This window comes from Garra rufa, chromosome 24 (genome assembly GCF_049309525.1).
Source record: "Garra rufa chromosome 24, GarRuf1.0, whole genome shotgun sequence".
Classification (NCBI taxonomy): domain Eukaryota; kingdom Metazoa; phylum Chordata; class Actinopteri; order Cypriniformes; family Cyprinidae; genus Garra; species Garra rufa.
The window spans coordinates 3611327-3633983 of NC_133384.1; the positions used below are offsets into that span (position 1 = coordinate 3611327).

The window sequence follows — 22657 nt, forward strand, 5'->3', positions numbered from 1 at the left end:
TTGGACAGTAATATATTTATGCTGCTAAAATTGTTTTTCATTGTTGTTAATGATACCTAACACACTGACTAATGATAACCCCTTTTGGGTTTGAGGGTGTTTTGGGGCCCTGGAGAAGTTTTGACATACCCTGACATATGTGCTTTTTTCAGTGCCTTAAAAACATTTTAATGGCTAAAGACTAATTATATTGCAGTCAGCACAAACTGGGCTACAACAATGTGTACATGAACGTACATGTTTGTGTCTTTGAGAAAACGTTTATTTGTGGTAAATTAAATAAGTACATTGCATAAGTATTCATACCCTTAACTCAGTACTTGGCTGAAGCACCTTTACAGCCTCAAGTCTTTTTGGGTATGATGCAACAAGGTTTGCACCACAAAATTTGGCAATTATCGCAATTCTTCAACTCAACTCTTCACTCTTGACTACCAGGTTCTTGGCCACCACTCCAGCCAAGGTCCTTTTCTATGAATAGCTGAGTTTGGCCAGGAGGCCAGCTCTAGGAAGATTTGTGATTGTTTCAAACTTCTTCCATTAAAGCTAACGGAGACTACATGCTTCTGCTAACCTTCAATGCAGCAGATTTTTTTCTTAACTCTTCCCTAAATGTGTGGCTTGATGCAATCCTGTCTCTGAGCTCTACAGGCAGTTTTTTTTAACCTGACGGCTTGGTTCTCTGATATGCAATTTTAGTTGTTAGATTTTTTATTAAGACGTGTGTGCCTTTCCAAATCATACCCATTCAATTGAATTTGCCACATGTTAACTTCACTTGAAGTGTAGTAACATCTACAAGCAATATGAATACTCCCAAGCTAAATTTCAACTGTCTTAGACAAGGGTATGAATACTTATGCAATGGAATCATTTAGGTTTTTAATTTGTAATAAAGATGTTAAAAACATGTTTTTTTTTGTTGCCATTGTGGTGTATGGAGTGTAGATTGATGTGGAAAAAAGTCATTTAAAACAGTTTAACATAAGACAGCAACAGGTATGAATACTTTCGCAAGACGCTGTAGATATGAGTTCCATCAATATATTTAATAAAGTATTTGACATAAATAAGGAGATTTCTGTGAAGTTCAAGCAACTTTGACTCTTTGAACAACTATGTATATGTTTTATTGCAACACAATGTTTCTGCTATTGCCAGTATCTTTATATGTAATTATATTCAACTGAACACATTACAGTTAAAACAACAGATCAAATGGTGCATTGCCCAGCTGTTTAATTTCACTCATTCCCTTTAATATGGTCAAAGCGGTGGCTGTGGTTTTTGGCCTTGTTTCCGGTATTGAATGGCGGGTTCTTTGGCGCACCCTTTGAAACGAAGCCCTTTTCGAACCATGTCTGATGTGTCTAGCTTGTGCCCATCATTAATTCACAATGAGGTTTAAAATGCCATTGTTTGTCAAGGCTTTTTCATTAAACGTTGAGGGAAAGCAGACACCTAGCTCATTATTTGAGTGCAAATGATAAGGTCGCTTGGACAAAAGAGGTGTTTTTCTATAAAGGTGTGAGCACACACACACTAGACCAAAGAAAGCTACTGATTTCATCGTCTGCTGCACTTAACAAAACATTTAGCTCAAATGAAATATTCAAAGTCAGAAGCTCTAGGTGTGTTACTCCAAGTAACTAGTAAACTCTTATGAGGACTTAAAGGGATAGTTAACCCAAAAATAAAAATTCTGACTCACTCTCATGTTGTTCCAAACCCATAATTTCATTTATCATTTATAAATTAAGATATTTTTGTTGAAATCTTGGAGTTTTCTGTCTCTCCATTGACAGTCTACGCAGTACCACTTTAAAAAGCTCATAAAGAGATTGTAAAACAGATCCATATGAATTGTGTGGTTTAGTCCAAATTTTCTGAAGAGACTATGCTTTATATGATGAACAGGTTTAATTTAGGTCTGACACGTCAAGCAAACATGCTTAAGCTTTGTTTTAATAATTAATGTTAAATAATGAATGTTTATATGTGAACAAAAGCTGAAACTAAATCTGTTGATCATATAATTTTGTCATAATGAAGTGTCAAAATGGTAGTTGTGTACACTGTCAGTGGAGGGACAGAAATCTGCCTTATTTCATAAAAAAAATCTTAATTTGTTTTACGAAGATGAACGAATGTCTTATGGATTTGGAATGACATAAGTATAAATAATGACAGAATTTTCTTTTTTGGGTGAACTATCCCTTTAAGAGTGGATACCTACAAATCAAAGCTTTAGCTTCTCCTTTTTTTTTTTGGTTTTGTAAGCCCGCATGTTAAGACTTTGAAAGCCGTCAGCCATTCTGGCAGTGGGAGCTAAGGAAAGATGGCAGAATTAGTCTTGAGTCTTTTCATCCGTATGTGGGGAATTATGTTGATGACACGTCAGTAGATGACATTAATAACATGTCCTCTGCAGCCTGAGGTAATCCAGACTGATACAGTCTAAAAATAAAACAATATCAGGCAGAAATTAAATGAAAAGGTTTAATTTAAAAGGTTCCACCTTTTAATTGCTGCACAGAATTGATGATTTTATCATGCCATTTCAAACCAACATAAATTTCTTTCTGTGAAGCACAGCATGAGATTGTTTAGCAGAATGTTCATATTTCCATACCGTGCAAGTGAATAGACCATATAACTCATGCACTAAATTCCAAGTCTTCAAAAGTTTACATACATCTTGCAGACTCTGCAAAATGTTAATTATTTTACCAAAATAAGAGGGATCATACAAAATGCAGGTTAATTTTTATTTAGGACTGACCTGAATAAGATATTTCACATACTGTAAAAGACATTTGCATATTGTCCACAAGAGAAAATAATAGCTGAATTTCTAAAAATGACCCCATTCAAAAGTTTACATACACTTGATTCTTAATACTTTGTTGTTGTTGCTTTATTAGTTTAGTGATAGTTGTTCATGGGTCCTTTGTTTGTCCTGAACAGTTAAACTACCTGCTGTTCTTCGGAAAAAGTCCTTCAGGTCCCACAAGTTCTTTGGCTTTTCAGCATTTTTGTATATTTAAACCATTTCCCACAACGACTGTGTGATTTTGAGATCCATCTTTTGACACTGAGGACAACTGAGGGACTCATATTCAACTCTTACAGAAGGTTCAAATACTCACTGGTGCTTTAGAATTCCCTGCTGAAAAAAACAAAAAAACAGCTAAAACCAGCCTAGGCTGGTTGGCTGGTGTTAGCTGGTTTAAGCTGGCCAGGCTGGAAAAGTGACCAAAACCCTTCTAAAACCAGCCTGCTGACCAGCTAAAACCAGGCTGGTTGACCAGCTAAACCAGCCAACCAGCCTGGGCTGGTTTTAGCTGTTTTTTCACCAGGGAAGATCAGGGTAAATTTAACTTATTTTGTCTTCTAGGAAACACCTTCTGTACAGCCATTGTTGGAAAAGGTTTAAAAACACAAAAATGTATTTTTCCCCTCTACATTCACTTTTTAATGAACAGTTGTCTGAGATTTGTGGCACATTTGATGACTTCAATGAATAGGACCTGCACCTGGATGTTAATGTTGCAGAACCTGAAGGAAGTGTTTAGTAAAACATTCAAGGTGCTCTCTGTCAGATAAATGACTTTCTCTGTTTGTCTGTGTCAGGGTGAAATTTAATGATGGCAGGTGATCTCGTACTGATGTGGCTGTGACGTAATGAGGTCAGCTTTGCTCTTTAGCCTTCATGGCACTCTGAAGCACTGTCCAAGATTAGCAGTAGGAACTGGGATTCAGAATAACTTTTAATGATTTATGTCTGTGATTTTAGAGCTGGCATCATTGTTTTTTTTCTGTATTTGTGAATATTGTGAATGATTGAGTTTGATACAATGGCATTTATTGTCAGGTAAAAGCAACAAAAATAACATATATTAACACACACACACACACACACACACACACACACACATGTTGGGTTTACATGTTTTATGGGGACATTCCATAGGCGTAATGGTTTTTATACTGTACAAACCGTACTTTCTATGGCCCTACACCTACCCTACACCTAAACCTAGCCCTCACAGGAGATCGTGCACACTTTAACTTCCTCAAAAAAACTCATTGTGCATGATTTATAAGCCTGTTTCCTCATGGGGACCTAAGAAATCTACTGGTATTCCTATCCTTGTGGGGACATTTGGTCCCCACAACGTGATGAATACCAGGTACACACACACACACACACACACACACACAAATAAAGGTTCTTTATGGTATTAGCATTTTTAACTTTCATAGAACTTTTTCATTCTACTATAGGTTCTTTGTAGCTAAAAAAAAGAAAGGTTTTTAGATTATACAAATGTTCTTGACGCTAAGAAAAAAATGGTTCTTTTTAGAACTGTTCACTGAAAGGTTTTCTAAGGAACCCAAACTGCTACTGAAAACTTTCTTTTGGAACTTTTATTTGTAGGAATGTAAAGTCCTTTTTTAATTCCATATTGACTTCACATTGTTCATTTCATTAAACAATCTGATTACTAATTACTTTCAGTCACTGCATCAGCAACTCAAATGAAAAACATGTTTGCTGCCACCTCTGCGCTTGACTCTGAAGCGTTTACTGTAGCTATAAATGAAATGGGCAGCTCCCTGCAGTTTACTCAATTAACTTTGGTAAACGGCACTGAAACAGGAAGGTGTGCTACAATGCAAAAGGCCCCTCTGGCACAGTAATAATGAGATTTCAAAATGGGCCCTGAAGCTGTGGGAATACTCCATTTCACACCCATCATCATACTTTTTTGTTCAAGTGTCCACGTTTCACCTTTCTTGTTTAACCCAATGACAAATGACCCTTTCAGCCCAGCATTTATTAAACTTGGACGTCCAGAACAAGTTAAATTGAATACTGTTTTGCCCTTTTTGAGAGGGGCTATAAAAGAAAAAAATGACAGGAAAAAGGTAAACAACATTTAGTAGTGTTTCTAAATGTATTGTATAGAGTGAGAAAGAGCTTTAGTAAAGGTATAAAGCTAACCCAAAGATTTAATTTTACAGAAAATGTAATGACCCTTAAGCTAAGCGTCTGTCATCCATTGCAAACTGCAATGACTTGTATAACCGTGATGATAGCTTCAATAGAAAGATGGACGTTATCATCACGGTTATACAAGTCATTGCTGTTTGTACTAGTTGTACTAGTTCTTTTCCGATCTGAAAGGTGATTTGAAAAGGGAGAGCAAGAAGTTCGGGCAAAAGGCGGATTCGAACCCTGCTGAAAAAAACAGCATATGCTGGTTAGGTATGTTTTGGTGCTGGGATGCTGGGTTGCTGGTTTTTGCTGGTTTATGCTGGTCCTTTGCTGGTTTATGCTGGTCCCTTGCTGGTTTATGCTGGTCCCTTGCTGGTTTATGCTGGTCCTTAGTTGGTTAATGCTGGTCCTTTGCTGGTTTATGCTGGTCATGTTGCTGGTCAAGGACCAGCATAAACCAGCAAAGGACCAGCATTAACCAGCAACATGACCAGCATAAACCAGCAAAGGACCAGCATATACTAACTAAAACCAGCATCCCAGCACCAAAACATACCTAACCAGCATATGCTGTTTTTTTCAGCAGGGAAGTCTGGTCGATCACGTCAAAAACCACTACTGCATGCTTTACTACTTAGACCACTGGAGCTGTCGTTTCGCAGGTGTTTTTGTAATGTTGCCTAGCCCAACCACATGTTGGTGGACAGAGTTAGTGTAAATAGTCTTCGCCAACAAGGCAGGTTTTGTTTACTTAAATGGCGATGTATAACAAGTGTCATAGAGTAATATGAGTTGTAGATAAAGAGTTAATCCCATTGGATTGGTTTGTTTCAATTTTGTTTGGTGGGAAATATTAGTATTTGAACAGTGTGTTATGAGTTGCATTGTTTGCTGCTTAAGCAGTTTTCTTTGTGGTTTTGTGTAGCCAAGTGAAGATGCTGAGTTTGAGCACTTTTTGCTGATTTGTACTTTGTATTTAGTTTTGGGGAGAAAATAAACCACCTCATGCACTTTATCTAGCTCCTCCCTAAACTCTCAGAACAAAGATCTGACTTTGATGACTGCAAAACTTGCATGTTCACAAACTTCCAATAATTTGTTTAAAATGCAAGTAATATTACTGATTTATGGAACTTATCACATTATTGAATAATATCACACAGTTGTGGTGTTGGACTTTTTTTTTTTTTTTTTTTTACAAATAATAAATACAAACAAGGGTCCCTATTTTAACGATCTAAGCACATGGTTTAAAGTGCATGGTGCAGGACAGGTGCACTTAGGGCATGTCCAAATCCACTTTTGCTAGTTTAACGACCAAAAAAAAAAAAAGACAAACAGTCTAAAAGGCTTGTGCCTATTCTCTTGAAGGGATAGTTTACCCAAAAATAAAAAATTTGATGTTTATCTGCTTACCCCCAGGGCATCCAAGATGTAGATGACTTTGTTTCTTCAGTAGAACACAAACAAAGATTTTTAACTCAAACTGTTGCAGTCTGTCAGCCATAATAGCAGTCAATGGGTTCCACGGCTTTGAGAGTCAAAAAAAAAAAAACATAAACAGACAAAACCAAATTAAACCCTGCACTCGTGACGATACAATGAGGTCTTAAGACATTAAGAAAATGGTCTGTGCAAGAAACTGAAAAAAACCTAAAAAAAATATATATTTTTTTGAATTTTTTCAATGACAGTTGGACATTGTGGTAGATCAGAGGTAAAAAAAATATATATATATTTTTTTTTTTTACCTCTGATCTACCACAATGTCCAACTGTCCTTAGCTCTCACATTTTTTTTTAATTGGTTGTAACAATCAGGATAAGCACAAGTAATTACCATTTTGAGTAGTCATAGTATACACAATCTCTCTGCACTGTGTACACAATGAGTAACGTATGCATGCGACAGATCGCTATCATGTATACGTCTACTATCCCAGAAGACGTTGACACATCACACACCAGCCTGTTGTGAACACGCTCAGGACAGTTGGACATTGCAGTGAATCAGAGGTAAAAAATGATATAAATACTGTTCAGTGTCTTGCACAGACCGATTTGGTGGCTGTTTGGTATCTTAAGACCTCAGTGTATCGTCACGAGCAGGGTTTAATTTGGTTTTGTCGGTGTATTTATTTATTTTTTTACTCTCAAACATGGAGCCCATTAATTGCCATTATATGACTGAAAGACTTCAACGGTTTGAGTTAAAAATCTTTGTTTGTGTTCTACTGAAGAAAAAAAGTCACCTACATCTTGGATGCCCTGGGGGTAAGCAGATAAACGTCAATTTTTTTTTCATTTTTGGGTGAACTATCCCTTTTAAGGTGTTATGTGTGTTTTGGGCATAACATGCAATAACCAATCAGAGTCTTATCTCCTATTCCCTTTTAAGTGCCAGTTGCTCTTGCATCAAAGCGGATTCGCTATTTGCATGGTGGAATTTGCAAAAGCAAAGAGTGAACGCTTCTCCAGCATGTTTTAACGTTGTTAACATGAATAAAAAAACCCAGTTAAAGTCAGTTCATTTAGCAAAAAGCCAGCTAAAACAAGCTAAAACCAGCTAAAACCAGCTGATATAGCAAAAAAAAAAAAAAACTGTTAAAGGGGTCATCGGATGCAAAACTCACTTTTACATGTTGTTTAAACATTAATGTGTGTTGGCAATTTGTGTACACAACCACCCTACAATGATAAAAATCCACCCAGTGTTTTTTTTTTTTTTAATCTTTAAAAGTAATATCCCCTTTTTTAAAAATCAAGTCATTCTCAGCTTCTTGTCGGTGTGATTTCACAATAGTTGATTAACATGAGCGCCTTACCTTAGACCCACCCGCACTAAGCTGGAATAGTCTGACTCCGGTCACTATTGTTTCAATTCAGGTGCAGGGGAAGACAAGAATGTCTCAGATTAAGCAATTGAGGTGTTCTGTTGTTGGATGTGATAATGAACATAGCAGTTGTCATTTACTCTCGACATCTGAGCCGCTGAAGATGCAGAGGATTAACGTTACTTTCATTTTTGAAAGGAAAGCACCGATCCCGATCTACATATGCGTCTATGTTTGTACAAATCATTCGTGATGCAGCTTCACCCACAACAGAAGTGAATATAAGTTTTTTTTTAATGCATCTTTGCAAATGGCCTTTCTTAATAATGTGCTAGTTAACAAGTTTTGCAACTAAACAAAGCTAATTGCGGCTAAAGTAAACATTACGGCTCATCATCCCACGGCAGAGAGGGGCAGGGCGAGCAGAGCTCATTAGCATTTTAAGGAACATACAACATTTTGACAAGGTAAAAAGAGTATTTTTTTACACTATTGAGAGATTTTAACCAAAGTATGTTATAGACTTCTCATTAAGACCCTAAAGAATCATATCAACTTGTGGAAAATGAGCATCCGATGTCCCCTTTAACAACAGGCTAATACCAGCCTAGGCTGGTTCTCTAGTCTTAGCTGGTTTAAACTGAATGTAGTTGGTGTAAGCTTGATCTCTCTTAGCAGATCTTTCATCAGCTTAGGCTGGTTTCAGCTGCCCTGTTGAAAAAAAAACAGCATATGCTGGTTAGGTAGGTTTTGATGCTGAGATGCTGGTTTAAGCTGGTCCTTTACTGGTTTATGCTGGTCCTTTGTTGGTTTATGCTGAGGACCAGCATACACCAGTTAAGGACCAGCATAAACCAGCAAAGGACCAGCATAAACAGCTTTGTTTTCAAAGTTTTCACACCCTCAATGAAAGTCTGTGGGATTTTTGGTGGTTTTGATAGTCTGGTTTACAAAAACCATAAGTCGGATCAGTTAAAAAAAACGCACACCAATTCAGCCTAGTTAAAGGTCTGACCCGAATTTGGTGGTTGTAGCTTTAAAGTTCTAGGAGGAGATTCTGTTTAAAATTTTGCTCAGAAGAAGAAGAAGTTTAAATAGTAGATCAGTAAATTGGCTTTCTCAAACCAACTTAAAGGTGCCATAGAATGTAAAACTGTACTTACCCTGGCATAGTTGAATAATAACGTAATAATAACGAATATAAGTTCTGTACATGGACATGACATACTGTGAGTCTTAAACACCATCATTTTCTCCTTCTTATAAAAATCTAGTGTTTGCAAAAGACCACTGAAAAAAAGGCAAATTCCAACATAACACAGACTATGACGTTATAGTCTCGGGATTATTAATAGTCACGCCCCCAACATTTGCTTAGCCCAATCACCAGAAGTTCTGCAGGTAGGCTATTGTGAAAAAACAAAGCGAGGACAATAATGAAAATGGCATATCACGGGAATAAATGTTATGTTCCAGGTTGTGCAGGGGATGTTAAGTGCAGGGATGGTTGGTGTCTGTACTCTGAAAGGCACGCAAAACAATTAAGTCGTTCTAATAAAATAAGGCGAGCCACTAAAGAGACAAGGTTAGCTTCTTGCTAGCGGTAGCCTATTACATTGCAGTACATACAATTTCAGTAGGGGGAGATGACTCCGCGGACGATGGCGAATGATTTGCAGATCCTGATCACCGCTGACAGCATCTAAACTTGTCAAATGTGCTAAGTACTGCCGCTGTAGTATAACATTACACAGAGCACGTGCGATCACAAATCTCAAAAGTGAAAAGTTATCGCATGCCCCGCATATTAATAGCAGCTCGAGCTCCATATTTAAATATATATTTCCTCCATGTGTTTCCTTCCTGCTGTGTGAGAGTGAGCAGCTCTGTGAAACAGCCAATCAGAGCAGAGCTCATCATTATTATTCACGAACCTTCCAAATAAGGTAATAACAGACCATTTCATTCTAGGGACAAATCCTAAGGTTGTAAATGGACTTGTAAAACTGTTTTTGGAGAATTTTTGCCCTTACTTAAGCCATACACCTTCTTTAAAAGGTATATGGCTTAAAATATTGAACAATTTAAAATATTTTATCAATGCATTATATGGCACCTTTATTTATTTATGTTTAACAGATAATAACTATTGTGTTCCAGTGTACTGCTTTTCCATAATTTTTTTCTATGTAAAAATGTGCTAGATAGAATGCAGTTATTGCTGCAGTTCTGTTTGGTACCACTATAGTGGCACAGAAATTACACAATTTAGCTTTACATATGTTCAGTTCTGCAGTTGTTTGAGCTTTATGCATAATCATGGAAATCAAGTCTATCCGCCCACCCATTCGAACCCCTTGGGATGAGTCTTGGAAACAGAAGTAAATGTATTTGAAAATGTAAATGGCCTCTTGGGACATAAAGTGATGTGAGTCATTGATGTTCCCTTTGAAGTGTTCAGTGTTCTGCTGAAAGGCCGGATCAAGCAGATTGTTTTCAAAGGATTTGTAATTGGTTGCATTAGTAACGTTAGAGGCAATTTGCCTTTTTTATTTTTCTCTTATTGGTTAGACATGTTTTTTCTTAAGCTACAAGGTGCACATATTTGCTTCTGTATTTCTATTTCTTTTAGCCAAATAGAAGAGAGTAGATTTTAGGATATTGTGAATAAGAGATTGTCAAAGCATTCATACAAACATTTTGTCCCATTACAATAGCAGCGGGCCGAAGAGAGCCGTGTTTGCCTTTGGTCGATTTAAATGGCTCTAAATAAGAGGGTATTGTTGTTGCCTTGGTAACATGCTAGACAATTTTATGTAATTTCAAGAGGGCTTGCCAGAGAAAAAAGAACCATTTTCACCTCCGTGTCCTCTGACTGAAGACAAGCATTTAGCATTGATCATAACCACAGCGTCAACCCTTAGTTAGCTTTATAGGATTCTGTTGCTATAAAAACCATGTGCTAGGCTTTGTATTGCAGTGGAAAATTGTATTTTAAACATGCTTCCCTGGACTATTTAAGATCTCTCTGTACATTACAAACAGCTGCAACCTTTATACATTTCCCTTCGAAATTTCAGCATTTCTATGAGGAACATGTTATTTGTTTAGTCTGCAAGATGCAAAGGAAAATTAGCTGTGCTGTAGTGTTGAATGTGTTATTAAGATCAGAAACATGAGGCCTTTCAAAAGCAAGTGCTCTATTGCTTTAATGTTTAGTGTTTTATTTTTCTTTCTTTCTTTCTTTCTTTCTTTCTTTCTTTCTTTCTTTCTTTCTTTCTTTCTTTCTTTCTTTTTTCCTTTCTTTTTTCTGATTTTGAATCAATGTAATTTTTTTATTTTTTTAATGTTTTAATTTTTTTAATGTATTTATTTAAGCAGAATCAGGTTTCATAGCCATATAACAGGTTGCTTTCTGTATGTTTGCAAAAATAAAATAATAAAATAAGTAAATATATCAAAAATGAAATAAAATATTTTTTATTCTTTCTTTACTAAAAATAAAGAGTACAGTATATACATTTTTATTTTATTTTATTTTATTTTATTTTATTTTAGTTTAGTTTAGTTTAGTTTAGTTTAGTTTAGTTTAGTTTAGTTTAGTTTAGTTTAGTTAAACAGAAACAGGTTTTGTAGCCAAAAATGACAGGTTGCTTTCTGCTTTCTTCTGAATTTTAACCGATTGCATCATTTTTATTTAATTATATAATAATTTCCTTCTTTCTTTATTTATTTCTTTCTTTACTGAAAATAAAGAGTATATGAAGACTAAATATTTATTTTATTTTATTTTATTTAGGCAGAAACAGGTTTGTTTTCTACGGTGCCCGCCAGGGGACACCTTCGGTTTAGTTATGTTTGTTGTGGCCACACATATAAACTCGTGGGAACGTGATATTATGTCGTGGCCACGACAAACATAACTGAACCGAAGGTGTCCCCTGGCGGGCACCGTAGTTTTCTGTATGTTTGCAAAAAAAATCTTTCTTCTGATTTTGAATCAATTTTTTTATTTTATTTTATTTTATTTTATTTTATTTTATTTTATTTTATTTTATTTTATTTTATTTTATTTTATTTTATTTTATTTTATTTTATTTTATTTTATTTTATTTTATTTTATTTTGAAACGGGTGTCATAGCCATAAATAACAGGTTGCTTTCTGTATGTTTGCAAAAATAAATAAATATATACACACCCATATTTCTTCTGATTTTAAATCAGTTAATTCATTTTATTTTATTTTATTATTTTTCTTTCTTTCTTTACTAAAAATAGAGTATATAAAGATTAAATATTTATTTATTTATTTATTTTATTTATTGATTTATTTTTTAAACAGGTTTCATAGCCATACATAATGGGTTGCTTTCTGTATGTAAAAAAAAAAAAAATATTTCTTCTGATTTTGAATCAATTAATTATTTTTTTTAAAGTAATGCTTTCTTTCTTTCTTTCTTTCTTTCTTTCTTTCTTTCTTTCTTTCTTTCTTTCTTTCTTTACTAAAAATAAAGAGTATGTAAAGATTAAAGATTTATATTATTATTTGAGCATATTACAGTTTTTCTCAATTGCTAAAACACTATAACCAGTCTTTTGAACTAAAATTTCAAAACTATAACGCCATTTTTGAAAAAGCACACCCATTTCCCTAAACTATAAACACTATTCCCTGCTTTGACACATGAATTATATTTGGTGAACTGTTACTGCAAAACTCTACACACAAATCCCTACATTTCTCAGTGCTTACACCATGTGGTCATTTAGAAAGCACAAGCATTCAGTATTGTTCACTCAAGTCTGCGAAGTTTGAGCTCAATTAGCACACAATTACCCAAGTGGAAACACTAGGAGTCAAAATTTAGCACACACCAATCAGAAGCTTCGGTGGAGATAAAAGAGCCAAAGTCAGCTTGCAGTTTTTCTCAGTCACTTTGGTGCACTTCTCAGATCAGAAATGAAATTGTCACAACTACTTCAACATCCACATCATCTAGTCTTTTGTCCTGTTGCTCAAAATGTATTATATACTGTATTTCTCTGCGCAATAGTCTTACCCCTCAAAACATCAAGTCATTAGCTCATCGTATAAGTCATCACCTAAATGCAAAATTTTTGATCTAGTTGTCATAAACTGTCAATCATATATTCTACACATTTCTATTAGACTTTTTGCAAAATTGCCATTATTCAAGTGAATATTGACTTTCACTAATGAAGATAATATAGATCAACCAATGATAAAGCAGTTCTCTGAAATAGATCAAAGGTACAGCTCATGAACCTTCAATTAGAATGCATATATAGACAGAGGACAACACAGGAGTTACAAATTCTGACAGTGGACTTTCTAATTTTCTAATTTATTTTCACCTTTGTGCCCATATTTCTTTTTCATTTCTGTTTCACAATGACATTGTAATGTGTTTTTATTTTATTTTTATCTTTTTTTATTTTTTTGTCAGACCACTAGTACAAGTGTAACTGTGAATCCTGTCCAGTTTTTTCAATCAATATCCCACATACAGTAATGTGTAATTTTGAAGAGGAAGAGTAGGAGGTGAAAGAGGAAGAGGAGTAGAAGAAGGATTATGACGACGACAACATGGAAGAGACAGAGGAAGGTCAAGGGCAAGAAGACAAGCAGTCTCAAATATTTTAGTTGATGAGTACCAGGGTTGGATCAGGCATGCAATAGGATATTACCCCTGCTGCCTGGCCAGGGCTAATTTAGTGATGCTGAAGAGGTTCTTTGGCCTGTCCCAGACCAAAGACTGGATGCTGAGCAGAATAATTATTTTTGTTGTTGTTTGCTGTTTTGTACTGTACTCTACAGTACATTAAATTAAGGAATAAAACACTTGCAAAGGCATAGATTTGTTGTGTTCATCATGTGAAAAGATTTTTATTTGTATTGTTTTCGTAGTATTGTTTTGAATTTATCTCATCAGTGTGGAAAACTGTGTTGTAGTGTGTGTGTTTTTGATGATTTGTGTGTCATGTCTGAGAGCAAAGTTTGGTTTTTCAGCAAGATTGAATTGTTTTGAGTGGAGAGCTTCATTTTGACATCAATATAGGAAGTTTGGGGAATTGAGTTAGAAGTTGTGGATTTGTGTTTAGAGTTTCACAAATAAGAGGCATAATTTCAAGAAATGTGTTTAAGCAATTGAGAAAAACTGTATTTAAGCAGAAACAGGTTTCATATCTATAAATAACAGGTTAAATCAGTTAATTCATATAAAATATGTTTCAATTAATTTATTTATCAAATAATATCAGAAATGTTGTATTACCTTATATATATATAGATTCTCTCTATATGTTTGCATTAAAATGTGTTATTTATTTACTTACTTACTTACATACCAGAAACAGGTTGTATTACTATATATAACAGAGGGCTTTAATTCGTTTGCAGTTGTGTAACGGCGGGTCTGTCACAGATCTGGCTAAAGGTATGCTGAAAAGAGGGGACCGCATGGAGGAACCCATCATTGCCTACATCCTACATGAAGCTCTCATGGTAAATACAAAAAACAGCGCTGATTCTATATTTAAACATTTTTTACACAAATGAACCCTTTCAATAAGCTTGGTTCTGTCTCTGTAACATGTGCTCTTGTCTCTGAAGGGTCTTCAGCATTTACACGTCAATAAGACCATCCATCGAGACGTCAAGGGCAACAACATCCTGCTCACCACAGAAGGAGGAATCAAGCTAGTTGACTTCGGTGAGGAAGTTGTTCTTTTATTGGGAAAGGACTGCTGGCTGTGAAAGAGAAAGCCTGAATGATTGAGTGTGTGTGCTTGTGTGCCAGAGAGAGACCGGCAGCTTGAAAACAGGGTTTTATACACAGGTCAAAGCCATTACATGTGAGCCTTTCAGCTAATTGAATAGCACTTATTTCTTCTCATCAAGTGCTGTGCATTTACACGTACAGTGATGGTGGATGTCTAATACACTTGCATTAAAGCCCCTCTCTGTCATCATGTCATTGGGACAGAGGATATTGTCTTGCTTTTAGTTAATGATTTGCTTCTTGCTTTTCTTAACCAAATGAACGATGTTAAAACAGAGCTGCATGATGAATGCAATAGTACAGGATTTATTGAATTCAGTTCACCTTAATGATTCTGCTTCCTTAAAAGTAGCACATTTTAGTAATTTAGGGATGAATGGACAGTGTTTGTATTTAGCACTCTGAGCTGCCTGTTGCCAAATGGTAAAATCATTTTAACAGAAGTCTAAATGGTATGATGGTACAGTATATGCTGATTTTGCTATATCATTATTCCCTTGTTTGTCCTGAACAGTTAAACAGCATGCTGTTCTTCAGTAAAATACTTCAGGTCCCACAAATTCTTTGGTTTTTCAGCATTTTTATGTATTTGAACCCTTTATGATTTTGAGATCCATCTTTTTGCACTGAGGACAACTGAGGAACTCATATGCAACTATTATAGAAGGTTCAAACATTCACTAATGCTCCTGAAGGAAACACAACACATTAAGTGGCAGGGGGTGAAAACTTTTTGAATTTGAAGATCAGGGTAAATTTAACTTATTTTGTCATCTTGGAAACATGTAAGTATCTTCTGTAGCTTCTGAAGGGCAGTACTAAATTAGAAAAACAAAATTAAATTTAAGCAAAACAACAACTAAACAAAAAATTACAGTATGAAGAATCAAGTGTATGTAAACTTTTGAGCAGGGTAATTTTTATAAATTAAACTATTATTTTCTTATATATATATATCTGCTTTTACGTATATTTTATGTGAAATATCTTATTCAGTTCAATACTAAATAAAAAAAAATAACATGCATTTTGTATGATCCCTCTTATTTCGGAAAAATTATTAACATTTTGCAGATTCTGCAAGGTGTATGTAAACTTATTTTAACGAAAATTACAACAAAAATTCAAAATATTCATATAAATACTAAAATATTAGTATTATTAATAAATAAATACTAAAATATAAATTAAATAATACTAAAATAACGCTGGTGTATATCAAATATTTTACAGTGGCTTTTAATATGGTTCATCAAATTTAAACTTAGAGTCTGTATTTGTGTTATAATATAACTTAAGAGTTACATAATGCGAAAGGAGGTTTTTTTTTTTACTGGCACCAGATTCATCATTCATGTTTTATATATAATAATCTTATTATTATTATGGTTTGTGTGTATCAATTTCCAAATGCAATGAAAAAATGCTATGCTACTGTAATACACAAATAATTCATGTAATCATATTTCAGTCATATCATCACCAATACAAAAAAAAAAGAAAGAAAAAGAAAGAAAAAGAAAAAGAAAAAGAAAAAAGTTTTTTTTTTCTCACAGTTCTAGCATGCACAAAACAAACAAATAAATAATGGAATAAAATTCCCTATTAACTTTTATTCGATCTTGAAAGTTTACCTTCTTTATTGTGCTATACTATATATATATATATATATATATATATATATATATATATATATATACCTTGAATTTGTGCCATTTTATTAATTTGTTCTAGAAAATAATGTTTTAATAAAATTCAAGGAGTTGTGTTTTTGTGCATACTCTGCTGTGCAATGTGCCTAACAACAACCTTTATGTTTCACTATATTCACAATATAACACTGCCTCTATTAATTTATTACATAATGAATCTGTCCACAACTGTGAAAAAATGCAGATGTCCCATTGAACCAAATGTCATAAAAAAAATCAAAGAGTTCATCTGTATTTTCCCAGAAATTATATTAGTTTGCAATATAACCAGCTATTGATTCCCAAGCATAAATACAACAATGAAACAGACCATTCCTGAATGCCTCTTTTTATGACTTATGAAAAAATATGTGGCCTTTTCATTGAGGAAGCAAGTGGAGCATTTTTAAGAGCTCCTTCCAGAACAGCCATATACGAGAGCTTATAACCCTTTAGAAAGCCAGTAAATGCTTTTCCTGGGAATAAACAGCCAATCGTAGGCTTTTGCGAAGTGGCACAGACTAATGTTTGCTATGCTCCACACGTTCCCTTCACCCCCTTCAGTATTAATTTCCAGCCTAAAATCCACTCTAAATGTAATCTCCTTTTATGTTATTCTCTAGGCCGCATTTAGCCCGTGAGAGGAGATAGTTGCCCCCCCAACCACCCCCAACCCCCCCTCACAGGGGTATCAGCCCCAGAGCAGAGGCACATAAAGCCTGTAATTAGTCGACTGCATCCAAGGGACGCGGGAGATAACTGGACATCCTCCTCTTTTTTTAGGGAGGGGTAGGGGGATGGGCATATGGAGAGAGAGGAGAGGTGGAGTGAGTGCTGCGGAGAGAGCGTGATAGAGTGATGAGTCATGCCAGAAACTCAAAACCGCTCAAAAGTTGCTGTCAGCAGAAAGAGCTTTCTGTCAGAGTTTGTCAAGGACATTGACTGAGCTCCTCAGTGACATCACAGATATCTGACCAATAGGATTCCAGCTCTGCTCACAGGCAGTGTGTACAGAGCATCACTATGGCCTACTTTGAAGGGTTCAAGGTGCCCAGTTGGTGTACTTTATGCACTAAAATTGGTTTAAATTGCTTTGTTACCTTGATGACATGATAGCAGCAAAGTCATTTTTGTGGCTGTTACAAGAGTCTTCCAGGTATAAGCTTTTGTGAAAAAGAAGTACACTTAGGGATGCTCTTAAAAAGAGTTAATATAATAAAAATATATTTTAAATTATAGCTGCTATCAGCAATTACCAGGGTTCAAGCAAATAAGACCTTTATGGGTGTTCCAAGAGGCAAAGTTGTTCAGAATGAGAAGATCTATGAAGATAGTGTTTGTGTGAATATATGAGCATTTTTTTTTAGCAATTTGAGTCGACTTACCATAGAAATTGTGTGTTTTTGAAACCTTTTTAACTGTTATAGCGCCACCTATGGTCCGATCTCCATGAAACTTTGCAAGCTTGTCGAGTCATCTGACACATGTTTTCAAGAAGTTTTAAGTTTTTGTTTAGGTTCATAGGCTTTTGGGTATACTTGGCCATGCCCCTTTTATAAATGACCCAGTTATAGTCAACCAAAAGACTAAAAGACATTTTGTTGATAATTATTAATTGAGAGAGTCCAGAGAAGTGCACTGCAGTGGTGTGATCGAGATTGAGCAAAAAAATCTAGGACTAGTTCACAAAAGTAGGTTTTTAACATATTTGTGAATAATTAATGAATGCATTGGTTCATGAGCAAAGGTTCTTGAGGGCAAAGTTATGAGAAGATCTATCAAATGATATATGCATATTGTGTGGATGTGTGAAACACGACGTGATTACAAAGGCAAAAAAAATTGTTATCGCCAACTAGTGGCCGATTTCTTTCAAAATTCTTACAGACCTTTAGGGCCAAGAGTCGAACAGGCTCACCGAGTTCCCTTCCGGGAACTCGAGCCGCGTCAGGAACGCTATGGGGAACGCCATTGGCGGGCCGCACTCTGAATCATGTCTACAACCAATGAACGACGGGGGTGACGTCACAGGCGCGGTGACGTCACCGACCAGGAAGTATAAAGCACGTGCGTTTGAAGCCGGCGGCAGCTTTTGTCATTCAGCGAGAGCGCTCTGTGTCTGTCTGTTTATGCCATTTGCTGTTTTTCGTACCCAGTTTGGTACTCTTTATTTTGAGTAAATGGCATCCAAGCAACCATTTAAAAAAGAGAGTTCATGGTGAAGCGCCCGCATAAGCAGTGTGTCCCTCCTTGCCAACGCTTCATTGTTGGCGGGGATACACACAGCTTATGCGTGGTCTGCTTGGGAGCGGAGCACGCTCAGTCAGCCCTCGAAAAGGCTGGCTGTGAGCACTGTGACCGTCTGCCGGTGCGCGTGCTTCGCTCCCGGAAAGCCCTCTTCGAGGAGGGGGCTTTCACCAGCGTGCCCCGTGGGTCTGGCCCCGCTTCCGTCGAGGCGGAGCGGCGGCTGCACTCATGGGGTTGCTGGAGGGTATGGAGCTGCTGGAGGGTATGGAGACGGGTGACCCCCTATCTCCGCCCTCACTCAGCGGATCGAGCGACCTCCTCCTGGATGCGGAAGCCCGCGCTGCGGTTTCTTCCCCCCGGGAGGAGGTCCCTGAGTTCCTCTTGTCTTCCTCTGAGGAGGTTGACATCGAAAGTATTCATGAGGAATCTCAACCACCACCACGCTCGCCTCACTACGAGGAGCTCGTAGAGGTGCTGACGAATGCGGTTGCCAAGCTGAACATCTCTTGGCCCGCAGAACAAAGTAAAACCCATGAGCCGCAGCGAAGCCGATTAGATGATCGCTTCCTGCGGACAAAGTCAGCACCTCCAAAACGGATCCTTCCCTTCTTCCCCGATCTCCACCAAGAACTCTCGAGATCGTGGGAGAAGCCATACTCCTCCCGTCTTTTCTCCCCCGCGGAAAATTATGGAAACGTGGGGGGGGGCGGAGGAGATTGGCTATAGGGCGATGCCACGGGTCGAACAGATGCTTGCGGGCTATCTGTCCCCCGGTTCGGCATCGTCCTTGAAGGCTCCGTCCTTGCCCACCAGGCCCCTTAAAGTTACATCTGGTCTGATGGGCAAGGCATACACGGCAGCAGGTCAAGCAGGGGCGTGCCTTCACACCATGGGCATCCTGCAAGCCTACCAGGCTGACCTGCTGAAGGAGTTCAGCAGCGGCGAGGAAGTTAGCGTCACAGAGATGCAAAAGACTGCACATCTCGCTCTCCGCGCCACCAAGGAGGCCGCCCGTGCTGTGGGGCGGTCTATGGCAGCCCTGGTGGCCGCGGAGAGGCATCTCTGGCTGACCCTGTCCGACGTTAAAGAGAAGGACAGGGTCACGCTTCTGGACGCCCCCCTGCAACCCTCTGGCCTCTTTGGTGCCTCGGTGGATACCGTGGTGGCCAGGCACCAGGAGGCCTGTAAGCAGGCGGCGGCGTTCAGAACTTTTCTTCCTCGCCGCGTGTTCTCCTCTGAGGCTGCTGCACCATCCAAGAAGCAGCCTCAGCCGTGTACGAGCTCCTACCGTGAGGCACAAAAGCAGAGCGTTGCCGCCCGTGCTCCCCCGGCCCAGCCTAGGGGACCCGGAAAGCAACGCTCTAAGTCGGGGGCCTCTAAGAAGAAGAGGCCCGACCTGAGGGTCGTCCTCCAATCGAAGAGGTCCTCGGCTAAACGGCCCTGACGGTTGTGGCTCAGGGCCGTTGAGGGCAGCCCCTCTCGAGGGGGTTTGCACCGTACCTTCAGGTGCGGGTTTCAAACCCCCTCGGGGCCCTCAGGAGATTTGTCAGCTAACCCTGCCAGTGTTACAGGGCGCGGCGATCTCCCGCGAACATCCTCTAGCTGTTCCGCCCGGAAACGTAGCGGCCCTGGAGAGTTCGCAGCCCCCACGGGGGTCTTTCGAGGAGCTAGTTCAGGAACTTCCTGCCAGTTCGCTGTTACAGGTCTCCGAATTAGTTCCTCGAATAAATCCAGACACCAGTCTCGAGAGGCTGGTACCCTTAGTAAACTTTCTGGCAGCGTGGAAACTACTGCCAAAAGTTTCAGATTGGGTCCTGCGTACTGTAGAGAAAGGTTATGCTATTCAGTTCGGCGCCACGCCGCCACCTTTCAGCGGGGTATTTCCAACTCTAGTAAGCCCCGAGCAGGGTCTGGTAATGGAACAGGAAGTAGAAACTCTTCTGAGGAAGGAGGCCATCGAGGTGGTCCCTCCTCAAGACAGGGAATCCGGGTTCTACAGCCGGTACTTCATTGTTCCGAAGAAGGATGGGGGGCTTCGGCCCATTTTAGATCTCAGGCTACTAAATCGCTCTGTCAAGAAACTGAAATTCAAAATGCTTACAGTCAGACAGGTCGTGTCACAAATCAGGTCCGAGGACTGGTTTGTCACGATAGATCTAAAAGACACTTACTTTCACGTCTCCATCCTTCTTCAGCACAGGAAGTATCTCAGGTTCGCTTTCAGGGGCAAAGCTTACCAATACAGAGTGCTTCCTTTCGGCCTAGCTCTCTCACCCCGAACTTTCACCAAGTGTGTGGATGCTGCGCTGGCTCCACTGCGACTCCAGGGCATCCGCATACTCAACTACATAGACGACTGGCTCATCCTAGCCAGCTCGGAGCAGTTAGTGGTTCAGCATCGAGGTGCTGTTCTCGCTCACATGAAAAAGTTGGGGTTGAGACTCAACGCCAAGAAAAGTGTGCTTTCTCCACTACAGAGGACCACTTACTTAGGCGTAGTGTGGGATTCGATCTCCATGCAGGCACGTATGTCTCCTGCCCGGATCGATTCCATACTGACTGTGGTAAACGCAGTAAAGCTAGGCCAGTCACTCACTGTCAAACAGTTCCAAGTACTATTAGGTCTTATGGCGGCCGCTTCCAACGTGATACCTTTTGGACTGCTGCACATGAGACCACTTCAGTGGTGGCTCAGAACCAGGGGGTTCTCCCCAAGGGGAAACCCGCTCCGCAAGATCAAGGTCACGCGCCGCTGCCTACGTGCCTTGGCCATGTGGAGGAAACCCTGGTTCCTCTCTCAGGGACCGGTTCTGGGAGCTCCTGGTCGCCGCATCACGCTAGCGACAGATGCTTCCCTTACCGGTTGGGGGGCGGTCATGAGTGGCCGCTCAGCCCAAGGCCTATGGAGCATTCACCATCTCTCGTGGCACATAAACCGCTTAGAGATGCTGGCTGTATTCCTGGCTCTAAAGAGATTTCTCCCAGACCTAAGAAACCGTCATGTGCTGGTCCGCACAGACAGCACTGCGGTGGTTTACTATATAAACCACCAGGGAGGACTCCGCTCACGCCCCTTATACAAGCTGGCGTACCGGATACTCCTTTGGTTGCAAGAGAAATTTCTCTCCCTGAGAGCAGTCCATATTCCTGGACATCTGAATGTGGGGGCAGACGTCCTGTCGAGGCAGGGGCCGAGGCCCGGGGAATGGATGCTTCACCCAGAGGTGGTGAAGCAGATCTGGAGAGTGTTTGGCCAGGCACAGGTGGACCTTTTCGCGACTCGAGAGACATCGCAATGTCCCCTCTGGTACTCTCTAGTTCCTCCAGCTCCATTGGGGCTGGATGCCATGGCACAGACGTGGCCGAGGCTGCGTCTGTACGCCTTTCCCCCGATCGTTCTGCTCCCGGGAGTTCTGGAACGGGTCCGTCGGTTTCAAGTACGGCTGCTACTCGTAGCCCCGTACTGGCCGTCCCGAGTGTGGTTCTCGGACCTGGTATCTCTCCTAGACGGCTCTCCGTGGGAGATTCCCGTCAGGAGGGACCTTCTGTCTCAGGCTGGGGGCGCGATATGCCACCCCCACCCAGAGAGTTGGAAGTTATGGGTGTGGCCCCTGAGGGGGCACAACTCATAGGAGCGGGTCTCTCAACCGAGGTTGTTGAGACCCTTCTCCAATCCAGAGCTCCCTCTACGAGGAAACTGTATGGCCTTAAGTGGAACTTATTCGCGAGATGGTGCCGCGAGCGCCACCTAGACCCAGTCAACTGCCCGGTTGGTACAGTTCTGGAGTTCTTACAGTCTCGCCTCTCCGCAGGGCTAGCTCACTCCACCCTGAAGGTATACGTGGCGGCCATAAGTGCCTACCACGCCCCTTTAGGTGGCCTCTCAGTAGGTAGAGAGCCCTTGGTCATATGGTTCCTCCGCGGTGCACTCAGGCTGAGGCCTCGAGTGACACCGAGGGTCCCCACGTGGGACCTGGCTGTGGTACTAGAAGCTCTATGTAAGCCTCCATTCGAGCCTATAGAGGAGTCTACGGACCGCGTTCTACCAATTAAGACAGCGCTCCTACTAGCACTCACCTC

The 22657-nt window shown here is 39.4% G+C and overlaps 1 protein-coding gene across 2 annotated transcripts in view; it reads left to right on the top strand.

The window, feature by feature from the left end:
• The window catches only part of myo3a (myosin IIIA), a 120018-nt gene that overhangs the window by 12978 nt on the left and 84383 nt on the right, over nt 1-22657 (top strand). For both annotated transcript variants that reach the window (XM_073830435.1, XM_073830436.1), the window contains exons 3-4: nt 14258-14362; nt 14471-14570. In XM_073830435.1, the coding sequence (XP_073686536.1) occupies nt 14258-14362; nt 14471-14570 (205 nt within the window). The remainder of the gene's footprint in view (nt 1-14257; nt 14363-14470; nt 14571-22657) is intronic.